At 46.5% G+C, this 19,987-nt stretch overlaps 1 protein-coding gene across 1 annotated transcript in view; it reads right to left on the bottom strand.

Annotated features, from left to right (window-relative positions):
* Window positions 1-4,222: 4,222 nt before the first annotated feature.
* Window positions 4,223-19,987, bottom strand: part of LOC148020594 (F-box protein At5g52880-like) — a 38,528-nt gene continuing 22,763 nt past the window's right edge. Inside the window, exons 6-8 of the mRNA XM_087698376.1 lie at window positions 5,267-5,415; window positions 4,900-5,050; window positions 4,223-4,774 (exon numbers count right to left, since the gene is read on the bottom strand). Coding sequence (XP_087554502.1) covers window positions 4,716-4,774; window positions 4,900-5,050; window positions 5,267-5,415 — 359 coding nt within the window. The 3' untranslated portion in view covers window positions 4,223-4,715. The remainder of the gene's footprint in view (window positions 4,775-4,899; window positions 5,051-5,266; window positions 5,416-19,987) is intronic.

Below are 19,987 nucleotides of genomic sequence, written 5' to 3'. Positions count from 1 at the left end.
AAGTTTCTTCTCCTGACAAGCAGAATCGACCTTAGATACTTGATGCTCAGTCCATCGACTCTCAAGAAGAGTGCAGCAAACCCGCACATCTGTTTTCTGATTTTACTGGCCGACTTCCTGCGAAAGAAAATGGAAGTTGAGCTGGATGGATTAACCAGGCAGATCACCGTCGACGCAGAAAATGTCTCTGCAAATGTTCTTCGGTTTAATACAAAGGCTGTGTTGGCTTTCTTCATAGGAAGACCACCAAAAGCCATGGCTGTGGCTTCTTGGGTTAACACCATCCTTAAATCCGTAGGTGCTGTTGATCAAATCTACTACGGCAGGAACGGGGTTTTTGAGATGGTTTTTAGTAGCAAAGAAGCAGTCAGAAAGGTTTGGCACAAGGTACTTATTTTTGGGGTTTGGATTTGTTTTATATTATGCTATGGCAACCGGTTGACATTGGGAAAGATCTCATTAGGAAGGAGTGTCCGATCTTGGTGGAGATACCCGATCTCCTTGCATATCTATGGAATATGTTGCCAAATATTACCAAGGGCCTTGGGAGGCCTCTATATATTCCATCTCTTGCTGGGATAGGTCTTGCTTACTAATGAAGCTAAGCCTGATTGTCTTGATGTTGAAACCCCATAAGTGGGAAGCGAACTCAAGTTCAAACGTTCTTGGAGCAAATTTACGGATGCTTGCTATAACAGCAGATTATAGAGGCCCTACTATCGTGATTGCCCGAATATCAAAGAAGCAGCAGACCAAGAATAACCATCAAACGTCAAGGCTACTTGGGCTGAAGCAGCCCGGGGCAATCAGCAGCAAGAAGAAAAGACTAATGTAAGGAGAGGAATTATCCGTCTGGGAATGGACAGTGAACCAGCCAGGTCTTGTTGACAATTTTGAGTATTTAGAAGATTGGATTGCAGCATTAACTTTCAACTCACTTAGCCACTCGAGCTATTGGACCCGCTTAGGTCGTTGATATTGTATGGGAGAGGGCTCTTGGCTGCCTCTTGTGGTCCACATAGCGAATCAGGATGGACTAGGACTGCTTACTTTCTGATCACCTTCCTGTTTTACTGAATTTAAGCTCTTCCGAGCTGCATAGAGTTGACAGAGGCATAAGCTTCTTACGTCTAACCAAAGCCACATTAACCAAATTGCATTTCAATTAGTGGTTTATGGTTCCATTGAATCCCTCAAAGATGAATTAATCTACAGCTCAAATGGCCCATGGAAAGAATTTGTAAGCAATATTCAGCAATGCATAATATTGCAAGGGCTTTGGCTTTGTAGAAAGGAAAGAGGAGAACTGAGCTGGGATGAAGAAGTCTCGAGGAAATAAACCAAATTGCCAATAGGCAAAAACTTGCATGAAGATGAGTTGGTTGTCTTACAGCATACTAATGAAATTAGACAAGCTGCAATACATAGCGAGTTGGAAAAGACAAGCTTTATCTTTAACAAGAACCTGATACTAGACCTGTATTGCATCTCCTAACTTCATCACCGGCCTGAAAAAGAAGCTTAGGAAGAGCTCGATTGATTTAAAATAGTAGGATGGGAATCGGCTCACCGATTAGCAAAGAAGTGCTAAGTGCATGCAGGAATTATTTCATGAGCCAATATGGACAGGAACTAGCAATAAGCGTGCATTGGATTTATTGCTTAGTAATGTGAAAAAAGTGGGTTTGAATTTGACGATTCAGTCCTAACAAGAGAATTTACTGAAGGAGAATTAATCAATGCACTAAGAAAATGAGGGAAAGAAGAGTACTGGGATTCGATGCTGGTAGAGTTTTTCAAACACTTTGGCCAACTCTCGAGGCCAAATTCCAAAAATGATCAATCATTACTAGAATTTAAGAAGAATTTCTTCATCCTAGAAGAGACACATCATTACTCTTTTTCCTAACCAACATCAATATACCAAAATGGGTGATTTTATCTTGCTTATGGGCAATGTATTGAAGATCTTTACAAAACCCATTGCTTGAAGGATAGCCCCAATCCTATAAAGATGCATCAATAAGCATCAATAAGGATTCGTTAAAGGAAGATCTATTTTGGGCAATGTATTAAGTGTAATCACGGCTACAAACTAGGCAAGGACAACTGAGAAGACTTTTGATAAGGTCAATTGGCACAACCTTAGTAAGATCATGATCAAGATTGGGTTCAAAAAGAAAATTGCTAATGGATCTTTGTTGGACTCTTTTGAAGTCAAAAGAGATGATTGTCAAGGCTGCCCATTGAGCCCATTATTGTTCACAATAGCATCACATCTTTTCTTTTGTATGCAAAGAATTAATTACAATAAATCAACATTGATCAATATTGCAAAGGAAGATCTCTTGAATCTTGGATGGCAAGGTTCACAAAAAGAGAAACTTATTCAAGCAACACAATGAAGTGGGTTTTTGATTAGGTGAGAAAGAAACCAAATAATTGGAACTCTATTGCATGATTGCTAAATGTAAGGCATATCTTGTGAATATATCATGTTCCCAATAGCAAAACTTAGCATGATGAGAGATAATACAAAATGATTGCACATGTTGTTTCCCCAACCATTTGATTTCATCTTCCTCTTTCCTCTTTTAATCTGGAGTAAGGTGATACAAAAGACCTAGGATGCATTGATGTATAAATTTTTGTGGAGCAAGCATGGGAAGATATGTGGCACCAATTGCTTTGAATTGTCTTCTTGATCTCGCACCAATTGCTTTGAATTGTCTCAAGAAGACGTGGGTTGCTAGAGGACTACATTTGATTAATTTAGAGGATGAAACACTCGAGTGTATAGCATGGGGATTCTCGAGTGTATAGCATGGGGATTAAGTAGCATAGATCTCATGATCTCATAGGTGACTTGAGGCAATAAAACTTCTAGGTCTAAGTGCAAGTCTCATTGAAGCTTTAAGGAAAATATTCAGAAAAACTAACTTGGGAGTCGAACAATGCAAGTATGGGTGAGCAAGGTAATGGTTTTTGGTCATCCATTCAAGCCGCCTCTTGCTACAATTTTAGGATGCAAAGGGAGATTCTTAGTAAAGTGACCTATAAATAGACTAGATTGACAGCAATGGCTAGGTTTGATTCTTCAAGCAAAATATCAAAGGATAATGGCATTGCTTTCTAAATTTATTGGATCACAAAGAGGATCTTGAATTGAGAAGATTCCCAAATCATAAGTAGTTAGTTTTACTTAGGAATTCTTTTGTGAAATGATCAAGAACTCTATTGTGAGATGATCGAAAGAAATTCGTCTTGGTCATTGAAGGGAAAATTCATTTGCTCGGAAGGCAATCATGGAGGTTTTTTATACAACTGGAAAACTCAAACAAGGGCTCATAAATGGCAACAATGCAAGTAGGAACAAAAAACCTCAAGCATGCGTTTTGGGATGTGCAACTCACTGTACAAGATCAAGTGATGGGGCTCCAAAAGTTCCAAATATTAGTGCTTCAATCCATTTGTAAAGCCAAGTCCTAAAAAAATCTTTGAAGGGAGCAATATAGAGGTCTCTTGGAATACGGTCATACAAAAAGGCAAGTCTTTTTGGAATTTGTCATGTATACCAAGTAAATTAGAAAGTAGGGACTTAGTCAAGCTAATGATGCTTTTTGGCTAGTAGAGTACTTCTAGTCTATACTACAATTATTTATTATTATTAATATTAACTAAAACATAAATTCACTTTTAAGAAGAATAATGTATGTCAAGCTAAACTAAATACATTATTTCATTTCTTACAACAAATAGAAAGCCTAGTAAGTTGCCATATGTTTTTGTGCATGCCTCGAATCAAGAAAAATATGTAAGCTTCTTATACATGCAACCCATCTTATATAGTAAGTCTCAATACTCTTTCATTTCTTACAAAGAATGCAAGTCTAAGATGCTAGAAATCAAGAGCAACAAGTAAATCTTTTTTCAGGTGCATAGAGCATCTAAGACATACAGAGGCACAGTTAAGCTGAGAAGATAAACACCAACTTGGTTGCCAAAGTTGTTGTATATGCGGAGTAGGATGAGCTCTTAAATGATAGCTCCTAAACCACAATAGACTCCGACCAAAGAGCAGCCTAAAGTCGAACTTTGAAGGTCAAATAGAATAGAGAAGCCAAGGACATCTAAAAACCTTGTCAATAATCCTTTTGATATCCCAGATAATGCATGCTATGAAAAGCTTCTTCCTATCTCACTAAAACAAATATGCACCAAACAAATTTATCAGGTTGTTAACAAATGGAAGCTGGTTTCACAAAGACATTTGGTCAGCCTAAGAGCCAGTAATAATACAATGAGTGAGATATGCACTTAACTCCTGCATTGTCACTAGGTTGCAAGCTGTTCTTATTTGTTTTCTAGTGCTCACATTACATAAATGAACGTATTATCATACAAGGAATCTAGATTATGCCAGCACAGTCCATAACTTTTTAGTCCACATTATCATGCATCTTTAACGAATAAGCTTCCCCATAACCATAACAACATAGTTTGTTCCTCAGCTAGGTACAGTGCGATGGTGATGCTTAGTATGCTTAGTGGTATGCTTAGTGAGCATACTACTAAGGATACACCATCTACATACTTGCTCACATATGACAAACAAGAGAATCGCCACCAACATAAGTTGCCCAGTTATCTAGCTACACTCATGCCTCATGCAACGCCTTCTTTGCAGTACCTGAACCCTTTAGCATACTGACTATTCAACCAAGTTGCAGACAGATGACTTTCTCCAGAGTGGCTGAAAGCTCTTCAAGTTCATCTGAAACAACCCACCAGTGAGATAGTCATGTAAACAAGTGCAACCCTACAAGCAAAGATAACAAGTGTCCTCTTTTCTGAAAGTGTAAATTTAAAGCAAGTATATAAAAGGCAGCTTTGCTTCACCTGTAGTGATCTCCAGATGAGACTTGGGAAAAGCCCAAAGTTTTAATACCCGTTTCTGTCTTAGTTTAGTAGCTTGATTATCAGAATCACTGTCACTGCTTGATGATGAGGAGCTGGATGTCAAGCTGTCTTTCAACACCAACTGTAAAACCTACACATAATACAACATTTGTGCACATAAATACCTCGGCATTGTCTGTAATTTTAACCACAACCTAGATGCAAGTCATTGCTCTGAATTGTTAATATTTTCAACACCATCAAAAGACCTCCGAACAAACAAAACCTAGTACCACTAATGTGTGCAGTTATTTCAGAAAGCTGATAAAAAACTTTGTGACTATGACAACAAGGAGCTAGATATTACCTGAACTGGAACCAACGGCTTCAACTTATGATGCAGACTTCCAGAAAGTGAACAAACTGGAGAGTGCCTGCAAGCACTTTTTAACCATACAAAAGAATCACAAGTCATGCAAAAAACTCTGTTGGTCTTGTACCACCGAAAAGGATATCCTGTCCAAATAAACAAAATTATCAGTATGCAGAGAATTGTACCACCACATTAATCCCCCACTCTCTTCCTCCCTCCTGTAGCTTTCTCCCAAAGGGATGATAGAATGAGCCACTTGCAAGACCCAACATGGAAGATCTCTAAATCATCACAAAAGAGAGATCCTTGCACTTCTTTTAATTTATAGAAACAGCAAACTGCAAGGGCTTCTGAACCACATGTTCCCATCCTCTTCGCCCACTAATAACATCAGTGATCATAAAAGCTGGAAGACCCAACTCCACGACCATCAAATTGACCACAAGCTCTACAGCTCAGCCCTAGACATGGAGATTAGTAATTGTTAGACAGATATAGACAATGCCAGCCCTCCAAACACGTTGGTAAGTGAGGCTCACATAGAACAGATACATGGATGTGGCAGATTCATCGGAACCACACTAAATTTTCCTAGACCTTCACCACTGAATGGACGAGGCAGGCAGGGCCAGATGTGCTCTACAGCTGTTTGTGCAGGCTTCTACAAAGCTTGTACTATCTAGAGAGCTTGCCTCCTCTGACATCTAAAGAACATTTGATTACCATCACATCTTTCTCTCATGAGGAAAGCATTTACCAAATCAACAATTAAAGTCCACCTTTCCCTCATTCCCAAAGTTGATGGTATATGTGATGCTTTTATGCTCCTCTTTGCAAGGATGAAACGAGCCAGCTTATTAAGAATCTTCCATTGAAAGGTCTCCAAAGGAAAAGGAAAACTAGCCATGATACTGTATGTAAGCTGCCAGGTCCTCATATGCTTTAATGTACAAGAGCAACTCAAATAAATACATCAAAACACAGACACCATTAGCAATAGGTGTTCATTGAAGATCTTTGAGGACAAGGAATCTTAATACAAATCCACAGGCTTGCAAGCTTGGATTCTCAGGATGAGAGCAATAAAACATCTTTCTGAGATTACCCAAATTTAGGAGTCAGCCCCTCCTGTTTTCCTTGCCCAAATGAGTGGCAAATTCTAAGTCTTGCTTCTCACCAAAGAAGCCATATTTTGATTTAGATGGGTTGCATCCTGCAATACTCAAGCAGCTACGTTGTCTTCTGTAGCCAGTTGAAGTAATCGCAGACAATCTGATTGCAAATGAACCTACAGCAGCGCTAGTCCCCCGCCTATGCTAGTCCTCTTCCCCCCCGCCCTGCGCCCTCTCGCCAAGCCTCTCCCCTCCTGCCAGGCCTACCACCACCTGCCCTGCGCCCCCCCCCGCCCTGCGCCCTCTCGCCAAGCCTCTCCCCTCCTACCAGGCCTACGGCCACCTGCCCTGCGCCCCCCGCCCCCCCCCCCCCCCCCCGCCCTCTCGCCAGGCCTTGTAAGAGAGGGGGACTTAATAACGGGGAAATACTAGCTACACTGGCTGGTATATAAGGTGAGAGAGACTTAAGAATCCTCTCAAAGAGATAGTATTTGCAAGTATGGGCCAATCTCTGACACACTGCACTTTCTTTGGGTCAGCTCTAATGCCTGCCTCACTGACAATGTATCCCAAGTACTCAACCTCAGTCTGCATGAACGAACACTTTGTCTCCTTAGCAAAGAGTCTATGCTGTCTAAGTATATCAAATATCTGCCTCATGTGCATAAGGTGAGCTTTCTTTGAGCGACTATAAATGAGGATGTCATCGAAAAATACCGATACAAATTTGAATAAGGCTGAAGTATTTTGTTCATGAGGCTCTGAAACGTGGCTGGTACATTAGTCAAGCCAAAGGACATGACCAAGAAGTGATAGAGCCCACGATCAGTCCTGAATGCAGTCTTTATCTCATCCCCTTCACGCATGCGTATCTGATGGTAGCCGGATCTCAAATCAATCTTTGTGAAATACTTAGCTCCCTTCAACTCATCTAACAGGTCGTCCACCCTAGGAATAGGGTATCTATTCTTGATAGTGATCTTATTCAGATCTCTGTAATCTATGCATATCCTGAAAGTGCCGTCTTTCTTTTTGACCAGCAAGACAGGTGATGCAAAAGGGGATGAGCTAGGCTCAATGAATCCCATATCTACTAAATCCTTGACCTGCTTGGCCACTTATTCTCTTTCACATTTGGACAACCTGTAAGGGGGTTTATTGACCGGCTTGGAGTGGGGCTCCAAAACAATGGGATCAACCGCTCTCTTGGGAGGTAATACTATAGGTAACTAAAACAAGTCACCATACTCCGCAAGTAGAGCCTTAAGGGCTGAATTATCATGCATTTTTCGGGACTCATCTGCATTTTCCTTGTTTAATTGCAACACAAAAATCTGGGAGCATTTATTGAACTCTTTCTTGAGCTGTTTGGCTGTAATAAGCTGAAATTCACTGCTGTTTTTAATTCCCTGCAGGTGAACAAGCTGTCCAGCCCTGAAAAACTGCATATACAGCAATGAAAAATCCATGGAAATGGTGCTTAAAGGTTTCATCCAATCGCAGCCCAACACAATGTCTATCGGCCCCATATTGAGTGCAATCAAATCCACTTTCTGCTCATAATTTTCAGCAAGCTTAATAGGTACAGCTGGGCATACATGAGTACTAATTTCCTCACTCCCATTGGCCACTTGCACCCTCATTGGTTGCTATAAATCAGAGACAAAACATTTCAGCCTGTCCATGACTACTCTATTTATGAAACTGTGTGTGCTACCACTATCTACCAAGACAAATACATCTTTCCCGTGAATCTTGCCTTGAAGACAAAGAGTGTTGGGGCTCTTAGATCCTGTCCAAGCATCCAGGGAGATAGTACAAACAGTGGCAGCAGCATGTGAACCATTCTTATCACCCATATTTACATCTACATAACCGCCGCGGTCAAATGGAAAGGTGTCAGCCGGGTCAAAGAATTCTTCTTGCCCACATTTCTCTTCAACCTCATCATTTTCGGCAATGATTGCAAAGGCACTTGCATCCTCATGATCCTCATCAGATTCATCAAAAACTAACATGCTATGTACCCTTGCTTTTGCATTCCTATAACCACATTTAGATGCATGCTCGGCTGTATACTTTTCCCCGCATTTAAAGCAAAGTCATTTTTCTTTCCTCTCTTTGTAGAGGTCCATCGGGATAGAGCGTTGACCACCAAAAGCTGAAGCATTTTTACCCCTGCTGTCCCCTTGTCTATTTTCAGCTCTTCCTTGATTTGCAGTCTTGAAATTACTGTTTTGCCTAGAGGCATTAAAGGTAGGGTATGTGGGAATCTTCGGGGTGATGAATGGCATATTTCCACCACCATAACCTGCCCCAAACTGCCCGGGCCTTACAGCACTTCTTTGCTGCTCAAAATGTGACTGCATAGATCCTCTTTGCTGCCCAAACAGTGGCTGAGACGCCCTTCTTTGCTGTCCATGCTGAAATGAAGTATCTCAACGGTACTTACGAGAGTACCTCTTAGCCAACTCAATAGCTTTGAACAAATCTGATGGACTTGGCTGAAACATCAACCGAGAGTTAGGGATCCAAACCATAAATGTACTTGTGAAGCTTTGCATCGTCACTAATGGACTCAACATACATTGTGAGATTGAGGAATTGGTTTGTGTAGTCACGCACCGTCATCCCACGTTGCTCTAAGCCATACCATTGCCTTGCAAGCTTCTCCTTCTCAACCGGAGATACAAAGACTTGAATCATAAGAGCTTTGAACGCATCCCAAGTGTCAACAAGCTACTGATTTTTCCTCTTTATGTACCGCCACCACGTGTGGGCAAAGCCCTCTAAGTGTATCGTGGCAAAGTGTATCTTTTGATCGTCATTTCTTGGCATTATGTCAAAGTAGTCTTCAAGCTTCGAGAGCCATTCTTCTAATTCAGCCGGGGAGAACGACTGGCCATTGAACTTTGAGAAAATGATTTTGTCTCTCAACTCTCTTTCATGGTTGGGGGGCTGTCCCATATACCCAAAGTGGGGATGATCCATTGGACTGCCAATAAATGACCTATTGTTTGAGTGATTCCTTCCAAAAGACAGCTGAGCACGCATAGGTGGCATGGGCGTGGGTGGTGGCTGAGAGTTACTCCTCATCCCATTGTTTATGGGCTCCTCATGCCTTTGTGAGGGCTCTCCTTGCTCAAAGCTGATGTTGGGAATGCCCATTCTTCCCAAAATACCTTGGGTACTTGCATAGGCTGCATTCACGGATGGGATGGTCACTCTTTCAGCTTGCATGCTTGGTCTATCCTCTTTTTCCTTGCCTTTTATTTGGGAATCCATCCACATTGAGAACTTAGCTACAAATGCTTCCATGGTAGAGGTCATTTGGCGCATCTCGATCACCATTTGAGCTTGACCTTCCATTACTTCCCTATGCCTCTCCGCATATCTAGTCTCGTGTGAACTGATGGTATGATTGAGTGCACTAAGACTTCCCATGCCGTGGGAGAGGTCTTCCTCTTCAACCTCAAAGTTGGTGTCATCTCTCGGGGTCCGTGCATCCCTTATCTGTTGCTGAACATCTTCATTTGCTTTGTTTTTCCCCCTGTTACCCGCCATGTCTAGGTGCAGTCCCGTGAGACCACCTATCACTGTTTTGGCTATAACTAGAGCTAGACAACTCCGATCGACCTACTTTTTGGTTCAAAACGGAGGCAGCGATGCCCTCTTCGAGATGAGCATAGGCACGCGTTCCCAAGTTTTATACAGAAAATTCTGTAATCAGAAATGTGGGACTGTTCTGTGCAGTCCAACACCCTGTCTACACCTAGGAAAGGCCTGTTTTGGGCTGTAGGTATTTGGTATGCTCCAAGTGGGTATCCAAAACTGAGCGGGGTTCTTGGCAAGGCCGGAGGGTACTCTCCAAGGTCAACACCTCAATTCTTGGGAGTGGCAACACCTCTGCAAATGCAAGCAATTTCTCTACAGCACCCTGAAACAATCACAAGAGGGCTGAAATTGGGTTCCCCTTCTATTGCACTGTGGGATTCGCTGTTTGCTTGGCATCATACATCACTTTAGCATCCCTTAGCATGTTTGGCATCACTTCAACATTACTAAGCATAAGAGTAAGCATTTCCATGACCATATCCAACAAGATAGGCTCTCATACATGCATAACCACTGCCCTTACTGCATATATGACTGCATAGGTGTATCCCATGATACATATATCCATCTTCAATCCAAGTGAAGCAATACATTTTCATAAATCACTGCATACACAGCTGCATGTGTATCTAAAGATACATTTGTTGATACATTTGCTGAAGTGCAATCATACATCCCATGCACCAAGAGTGTGTCATGCCATAGTCATCAAAATTTCCATCATGCCAAGTAAATTTCTCAATTTCCCAAGAAATACCTTCACCTGCAAACGAGTTTTGGGCTCCGAATCACCGGGAGATGGGCAAAGTCCCCCCCGGACCAGGTTGTGCACCCCTTCAGGGTCTTTGATGGCAAGAGGGGATCACCCCTCTTTTGTCTTGCCACCTCGCCTGGCATCGGGCTTTTCTCTCACCCGGAATATACATGGCAAACATTTATTAATTAAACACTGAGCATGAGATGCATTTTAGGAATTGAAATTTTAGCTTTTCATGAAGTCCATGGAATTGGAATTAGGAATAAGGATAGAGAGCTTACCGGCAGTGACTCACTGCCAACTCACCCTTATACAATGGATTTATTAATCAATTCTTGGCTCAGCCAATTCACAATAAGCCAAACGGGTTATGGATAAGCAAAAGTATAATCTCAATGAAGCTTCAGTATGAATAAAATCCATTCCAATGCCATAGGATCAAATGAGAATGATTGAGATTAATATTCAGCATGCATACAATGTTTGGAACTCCTATTACCTACTTGGACTCATGCATCCTCTCAAACAAGTGGATAGGATTCAACAAGAGGCTTAATGGGAGAGAATGAGAGCCAAGAATCGGTTACCTTGTGTTGTTTGATGAAGATTGCAGCCACTAATACCATTTCAGTCTTTCATGAGAGCTCCAATTTGATCCCGCATGCTCCATAGCTCCAAAATGGTTGTGCTCCGTCAAGAAGAGATGAATTCAAGCTTAGGGGACAAGGATTCTTCAATGGGGGAAGGGCATTGCTTGCATAGACCGATCAAGAGAAGGATTCCTTCCAAATGAGCACTCCATAATGCCTTCTTGCTTCCAAGAAGCCTTCAAATCTTGAGAATGAGCTCCAATGTGGCTATAGCTTGGAGATAGGATGGCTCAGGACCTTCCCATGAAGAGCTCTTGCTGAAATTGAAGCTCTATTTCCATAGCCATGGCTACCCACAAATGCATGTCTTCAAATCTTGCTTCTAATCTTCTTCCCATGCTTCTTGATGGCCAAATCTTGAGCTATGCTTGAAGAGTGAACCCCCGGGACCAAGAAGAGACCAAAATCTTCAAGATTCTTGAGCTTGATGCCAAGCTTTCATGGCTGCCATGGACTGCATATGAGTAGGGTTTCTGAGATGGAAGAGAAGTCCAAGAAGATGAGAAAGGAGGCTTCAATCTTGCCCAAATGACCTGCAAGAAGCTGGGAATGAGAGCCAAGAGGGAGAGGAAGCTTGTTGTGCTGTCATTTTGGCCTGGAATCAGCCCGCTTCTTGCGCCATGAAACGCGGGGAGCTGCCTGGAGGGGAGAGGAGGTATCACACAGCACTTTCACCACTTGCGCTGTAGCTCAAAGGCTTTATGGAGCCCCTCGAAAGGAAGGCAAACTCCATGGAAGAGGAAGAGCAGAGTTTGGGGCTGATTAGCTCCATGGGAGCTTGCAAGAAGCTTGAGAAAGGGGGAGAGAGAAGAGTCTCCCTGAAAAGTAACCCCAACTAGACTTTCTTCTAACTCCTGTGACCACAGTTACTAGGAGTTTACCTTCAAAATGGGCCAAAAATGACCAATGAGCTGCCAAAGTCGGCCTTCCTTCCTCCAAACTTGGTCCAAGCCACCATTAATGCTCCTGCCTGCAGTCCTTGTGGTCCAGAAATCTTTGGGAACTCCCCTACTGCTCCCTGTACCTGTGTACCTGTGACTCGAAATTCCATGTGACTAGAAAGTTGTAACTGGGTAAAATGAAGGACTAACTGGGACCAAGAACCTAAGCTCTGATACCAATTGTCAAGGACAGGGACTGGGAAAGAGAAAGAAGAGAGAGAAGACTGCAGAGAAGAAAAAGAAGAAGAAGAAGAGCAGAAGAGAGAGAAAGACAAGTACGAGGAGAGAGAAATACTAGAAATGGAGAGAGAAAGACTGGAAAAGAGAGAGAGAAGATATGGAAGCTTAGAGAGCAAGGTGAAGGAGAAAGAAGACTTGTATTAATTATCTGATAATGAAAAATTAAGTCTCTCTCACCTTATATACCAGCCAGTGTAGCTAGTATTTCCCCGTTATTAAGTTCCCTCTCTTACAACTAACTATGGCCCTGTTTTCTCCCAGACTGACTGCAAACAACACTCTGTTTTAAAGCAGATTTTATTATGTACTATGGATAGCAATGCACACCATACATGGGCTGAAAGTACGTTTCGAGAGTTCCGTTTTGATGTATAGCACACCCCGTTCGGAGCCTCCCACAGAAAGTTATGACAGATTCACTACAGCAGGGTCCTGTAGTAAACAGCTTGATGTCCACTGTCTGCAGCCCGCATTTACTCCAGATATTTGGGTCAAAACTCATGTTTATAACTCCCCAATAAGGCTCATGTATCGTACATACCCCATGACCTATCATACACAATAATACCTCTTCATTCATCAGTATACCCTTGTAATAATGCAGCAGAGTAGTACTCTGATCAGCCCCTTCCAGTTACCACACGTGTCCAAATTGTTTTTGAGGGCAAAAACCTTCGGGTGGGGATGGAATGTAAGAGAGGGGGACTTAATAACAGGGAAATACTAGCTACACTGGCTGGTATATAAGGTGAGAGAGACTTAATTTTTCATTATCAGATAATTAATACAAGTCTTCTTTCTCCTTCACCTTGCTCTCCAAGCTTCCATGTCTTCTCTCTCTTTTTCAGTCTTTCTCTCTCCATTTCTAGTCTTTCTCTCTCCTTGTACCTGTCTTTCTCTCTCTTCTGCTCTTCTTCTTCTTCTTCTCTGCAGTCTTCTCTCTTCTTTCTCTCTCCCAGTCCCTCTCCTTGACAGGCCTACCCTGCACCCCCCCCTCTTGCCAGGCCTACCCTGTGGCCGCCTATCCTGCACCCCCCCGCCCGCCCTGGGCCACTTGCACTTCATCTTCCCCCCTAGCAGCCCGCTACCCCCCCGCCTCTCCCTGACCAACCCATCGCCCATTCCCCCCCCCCCCCCACCTCCAGTTGCTCCATCCCCCTGCAGCAACTCCCCCCCCAACCCCCCACCGTAGCACAGCAGCGTGATAGGTGGGTTCCCAGCAAGGACGCGCAATGGAAACCTCTGGTCACACGCTGGCGCATTCAACGAGTGCCCCCAGTCAAACACCTTGCGCATCATCCTCTCTGAGGAACAGCTCTTATCCGTCCATGCCACAGAGCTGGAGTTGAAAGAAACAGCGATCTTTGGTCAAGTCATTGGACACTCCCCATTGAGGGCCTAGCTACGGGATTGGCTCCACTCCACATTGCGCATTGGCACAACATAGATTGTGGAGGTAGTCCTCGTGGGCCGAGGGATCTTCATGGTTGACTCACCTCTGCGGATGCAGCTCGTGAATTAGTGGAGAGCTGGCCCTATGCCTCCACGAAGGGGGTCATCTACATGGTATAGCGGCTTCAATGTGGAGTCATTTGCACTCCACAACAGATTTCTCAGACACCCAGTCACTTTACTTTTCCCCGGACTGGCAGTAGAGTACCGCCAGTTCAGTTAGTGGACAACTTTGGGCTAATCTTCGGCACAGTTCTCCATGCCTCCTTCGCGGATGCCATGACAGCTACAGGAGTCCCAAAGGTACAAGTGGCCATGAAAGACACAAAGAGTATCCCAAAGTTCCTGGAGATGGAGGTAGGAGGTCACTCCTTTAGGCAGTAGATCATTGTGACTGGGCAACCAGGGCAATGCCTGCGCTGCCAGGACTTTGGGCATCAGGCAGCAGATTGCACACGTTTCGGAGCCAAGGTGGCTCCACCGACAGACCTGCAGGTGGACACTTATGGTTTCACACGGGTCCAGAGACGACAGAGAGGGCGACAGCGGCGGCGGGGGGCGGGGGGGGGGGGGGGGGGGGGGGGGGGGGGGGGCGCAACCAGCTTCTCAAACGCATCCCCGAGAGCATGGAGCAGGAGGGCGAGCGACGCCCCCTCGGCAGTGCACTCCGCAAACCCCCCTGCCCGCCCCACCCAACAAGACCGCAGTCCCCCACAGCCCCCACGCCCAACCCCCCCCCCCCCCCCCACCACCCCCCCTGCCGAGCATCCTCCCTGATCCGCACCCGTTTCAGGTGATCCCCCCAGACCCACCCCCCCTCCTCCCACAAGTGGCAATGAGCCACACAAGCCCACATCCTCCTCGCACCAGCAGTGTTCCCCCTCCCACACAGCCATCAGCTCATCTGCCCCTGCCACCCGTCACACTTTCCCGAGACAGGCACAATTGTTGCCACAGGAGTTTTTCCACAGTGGCCCATGGTCCTACCTTAGAGTTGCGGAGTGCGGAGAGTTCCCACTACCTCTAGAGGTGGGGATCTTCGTGGTTCGTAAGTCAAGGAGGGGCAAGGTCCATCTACTAGCACCACGGGATGGACCAAACTCCGCTTTTTTCCTTCAGCCCTCTCACTCAGGGAATTGGATGATGACACAGATTGAGGAGGAGTTGAAGAGTCAAGTGGCGGACCACATCTCCCAGAGTGGATGGGAGAAGGAGAACTAGCACTGTTTACACGGTAGTGGCCTGGTTGCATGATGGACATTAACCAGTGGGCTCTGGAGCTGAGGTACCACACTTGAGCATGATCTTTCGAGCCCCCCACAGTGGAGAGCTCCGAGGGATGTGATCGAGTGGCCCCTAGCACAAGTGGCCCGTTTCTACCAATGTATAGAGTCACGACTCTCAACATGGCTAATAGATGCATTGATAGTACCACCTGGAGCATCCATCACCTCTTTGGTTCGGCCGAGGGCCACCATGGGGGACTAGAGTTCGCCGTTCAGACCTGTGACATAGCGTACTTGCATGCCCTATAGTTTTTCCTCCTCATCAGCAACCTCCACACCGAACACCGTCCGATCAGTCGCAGGTTTTCCCATGAGCTTACACCTTGCATCCTGGAATGTGAATAGTCTCTACTACAGTGGGGCACGTGGTTCCAAGAAGTTGATTGTTCGGCAGAAGCTGCAGCATGCTGCCCTTGCCGGACGGCTCGACATCTTACTTCTACAGGAGCACAAGCTCACTCCCACCCAGGCCCAGCGGGTAGGTAAGGTACTCCCAAGCAGCTCACACACCTACTAGGAGCACGCCATAGGTGCCCATGCCAGGAGTGGAGGCGTATCCACCTCTATTGGCCCGAGTCTCACCAACTGTGTACGAGACACAGGACGATAGTAGCAGGGAGGGTTCTATGGATCAAATTGGATATTGGGGACTCGTGCCTTGGAGTCCTCAATGTCTATGCCCCTACGCCCCTACGGAGGTTAGGGCACGCAGCAGTTCTGGGTGGATATCGCGGATGGAGTCCTCAATGTCTATGCCCCTACAGAGGTTAGGGCACACAGCAAGTTCTGGGTGGAGATTGCGGATGGACTTCCAGAGGTGGACTCCTGGATCGTTGGAGGAGACTTCAACAACCTGGAAGCTTTGGAGAACCAGCAAGGTAGAGACAGAAACTACCACGGCATGGTTGGGGAGGAGCAGGAGGCATGGGAGGTCTTTCTACTGGCAGTAGGAGCATGCGATGCCTGGAGAGACCCTGCCTTCCAAAGGAGGGAGAGGTCGTTGGACTTCTCTTGGGGATACAAGCGGCTAGGTGGAGTCCTGTTGGAGCGGTTGGACAAGTTTTATGTGGGAGAGTGGGGAGGCTCTCGTGGAGGCCAGATTGGGCAGTTGGCAAGCACCACATTATCCGATCATTGCCCGGTTCTCCTGACACTAGATCCCCCAGCATCTGCCCTAGACACACGATCCTGTCGGATCCCTGACTCGATCTACAGGAGGGAGGAGGTGAAGAGACAGATAGAGCAGGTTTGAACCAAGGAGTGGGGTAGGAGGGACTAGATCGCAAAGGAGATTGCAGAGGCCCTAGCCGAGTCAAGCAGAATCTGCCAAGAGGTAGCCATATAGGCCAAGCAGCAGAGCTGGGAGGAGGAGAGAGCACTCCGGCGGGACCTTGTAGCCACACAGAGACAATTACAGGAGACACCAGGGGATCCCACCCTCCACGCACAGGAGGTGCGCACGCGAGTAGCCATTGTTGGCCTAAAGGACAAGTGCTCGAAGTTCTCTTTCCGCACCTCAGCAGCTTTTTGGGCGAGGAAGGGAGATACAATGTACAGGGAGTTTTTCCAAGTGCACCAACCTTGCTCCTCAGGAGAGCAGATACGTAGCCTTCGAGATCAGTATGGAAGGACTCGTTCTAGCCCAGACGAGGTGATGGAGATTGCCACCAACTACTACACTCGCCTATTCTAGCAGGAGACAACCTCAGCTAGAGAGCAGCGATGTAGACAGCAGGTCTGGGATCACATCTCGTCCCTTGTCTCAAAGGAGATGGGACGCTCTCTCCTAGTCCCCCTTCACAGAGAAGGAACTAGAGGAGGCTTTCCATATTTCCATACATAGGACGAGCAGAAATGCACGAGAGAGGATGGCCTCTCTAAGGCCTTCTTCACTACCCACTGGGGAGTGGTGAAAGACCCCCTACTGATGGCCTTCCAAGAGATCTTCACTTCAAGACAAATGCCAGGGGGTCTTTCGGCAGGCCTTATCAATCTTCTCCCCAAGGGGGGAGACCGGTTGGAGCTTTCCTAGTGGAGACCGATCACATTATTGTCACGAGCCTACAAGGCACTGGCAAAGATGATTGGTAGGCAACTACAACCCGTGCTTCCAAACATCATCCATGACACACAAACAAGCTTTGTCCAGGATAGGAGCATCTTGGACAATGTATTCACCTTCTTTGAGGCAACAAAGTGGGCTTAGCACAGTGGGCAGAGACTGGCTGTACTACTCTTGGATTTTGAGAAAGCTTATGACAAGGTGGATTGGGACTTCCTAGAGGGCACCATGGTGAGGTTGGGTTTCTCTCAAGCTTGGATTCGCGGGGTCTCTACACTTTACAGATTGGCCACCAGCAGGGTTCTCATAGGTGGTAAGCGTGGGGGGAGGAGTTTCGACTAGAGAGATCGATACGGCAGGGGTGCCCCCTAGCCCTGTACCTGTTCCTACTCTTTACAAAGGCCATGTCCCATTTCCTTAGGTCACGTGCGAGCGGATTACGTGGCCTCCGACTTCCAGTGAGAGAGGAGACTGAGTTGTTAGACTCAGAGTATGCAGATGACACAGCACTCTACATAGAGGACAATGAGTTGATACTAGAGAGAGTGAGGCTGGCTCTTGAGGTAATCTGTCTTGTAGTGGGAGCAAAAATCAACTGGTGAAAGTCGGTTGGTTTCCTCACAGTCCCGGACTCTAGCATAGAGTGGGGCGTCCACCTGGGATTTAGATGGGTGAGTAGAGGGCAGGCCGTCCGGTACCTAGGGTTCCAAGTGGGACTCGACATCACTCCTGCCCAACAGTTTCTTCCTATCCTTGATTCTATTCGAAGGAAGCTGACCTATTGGAGCACAGTTCGCCTCTCCCTAGCCGGCCAAGCCTTGGTGGTTAACCAGTTCCTCCTAGCGACGGCCTGGTACATCGCCTCGTGTTGGTGCTTCTCTTCATCATGCATAGTGCGGCTTCACCGCCTAGTGCAAAACTTTCTTTAGTCAGGGTCAGATGGCTCTAGGGATTCCAGGGCCAAGGTGGCGTCGGTGACCATCGTACAGCATCGGTCAGAGGGAGGGCTTGGGATCATAGACCCAGAGTATCAGAGTATAGCTCTCTTGGGCAAGCTAGTTGTCCACGGCCTCACACCAGGTGGGCAAACCTGGAAGGTTTTATTTCAGGAGAGTCTTCAGGATTGTAAACCAAGGCTTGGCGGTGAGTGGAGGCCATCCCTGAGATGGATCTTCACGTTAGCCCAAATCACCCCCCCCAAATCACCTTTCCTACGCACCTTACTCCGCGTGTGGCAAGGCCTCCCTAAGGCCCTAATCCAAAGCCCCCTAGACTACCAAGAGGAGATGGACCGTCAACCGGTGATCTGCAACCCCCAAGTCAAAGATCGGGAAGGGGCACAAATTGGCGAGTGTCCCCATATCCAATGGGCTGGTTGGGAGACCGGCCTGGCTCATACCATCAGGACATGGAGAAAGGTATACAGGATGGCGAACGAGGAGGTGCTGCAGAGAGTATCAAGCTGCTAGAGAGGAGTGGAGTTGAGGAGAAGGGAGATAGACACAGCAATACCTCTGGAGTGGCTTGCTCCCCCGATACAAGAGCCGATAGAGCCCGGGGAGGTATGGGCCGCTAGGTTTTTGCCAACATGCATCCCCCTACAGGTGGCAGGTAAAGTGGGCGGCGCCCCACAAGGGACTTTCTTCACCCTTTAGGAGGGGGGGCGTCTGGCCCTTGACAGAGGGCAGCAGGACGAGGGGATAGCTCCCCTTTCGTGGAGGAGGATTCAGGTGGTGGGCCTTCACGGGAAGACATGGCGACTGGACCCCTATGTTTTCTGAAAGGAGCTCAAGGAGTGGCGCCTTTGAATCTCGGAGAGCAAACCACTTGATGAGCTGGAGTGGGATCCAGGAGAGTAGCTATGGCCGGCTACTGCAGTCGCCAAGAAGCCATCGAGGTTCCTGGAGTAGACTGCTAGGATTGGCAGACACGTATTGATGCAAGAGGATATGAATTGGGCACCATCACATAGCAAACACACTGGGCGGAGCACAGCATCACGGAGCTATTCCGACGGACCTTTTGGCACCGTCTATGGGATAGCTGGAGGCCGAGGAGGGTATTGTATTTCTTATGGCTGGTGGCGCATGGAGGCTTGGCGGTGGGAAGTTGGCTTGCCCAGATGCAGGAGGGAGGTTGTAAGCACTGCACACAGCAGCCTCTGGAAACCCCAAAGCACTGCCTTTGGTCATGTGAGGAGGCACAGCTCGTGTGGAGAGGAGCATGCCACATCCTTCGCCGTATAGCACCCAGCCTTGGATGTATCTCATGGGGAGCTTTTTGCTGGCAAGCAGTCAGCCAGGGCTGTCACCTTCTGTATAAGGCTAGGATGCAAGACACGATATTCATCATCGAGGCAGGGTCGTGCGCAGTGGTCAGTTTGGAGGCTCTACCCATCCGCCAGGTACTGGAGCCCACAGCAGACCACTCTGAGGTATGGGAGATCATAGGGAGTCTTATTGGATGGCATATCTGGAAGGCGCGATGTCAGGAGGCTTTCGCCAAAGAGAGACTTTCAGTACAGGTGACCTTAGCAAAGCTCTGGACCATCATCATCCACTCCCTCCGCGGCTGATGGGATTAGGTGCAGGGCGAGTCCA

The sequence above is a fragment of the Lygodium microphyllum genome, chromosome 18, assembly GCF_053477565.2.
Source record: "Lygodium microphyllum isolate KBCC chromosome 18, Lygodium_microphyllum_v1.1.10, whole genome shotgun sequence".
Classification (NCBI taxonomy): Eukaryota; Viridiplantae; Streptophyta; class Polypodiopsida; order Schizaeales; family Lygodiaceae; genus Lygodium; species Lygodium microphyllum.
This window is presented reverse-complemented; position numbering and strand designations above follow the sequence as displayed.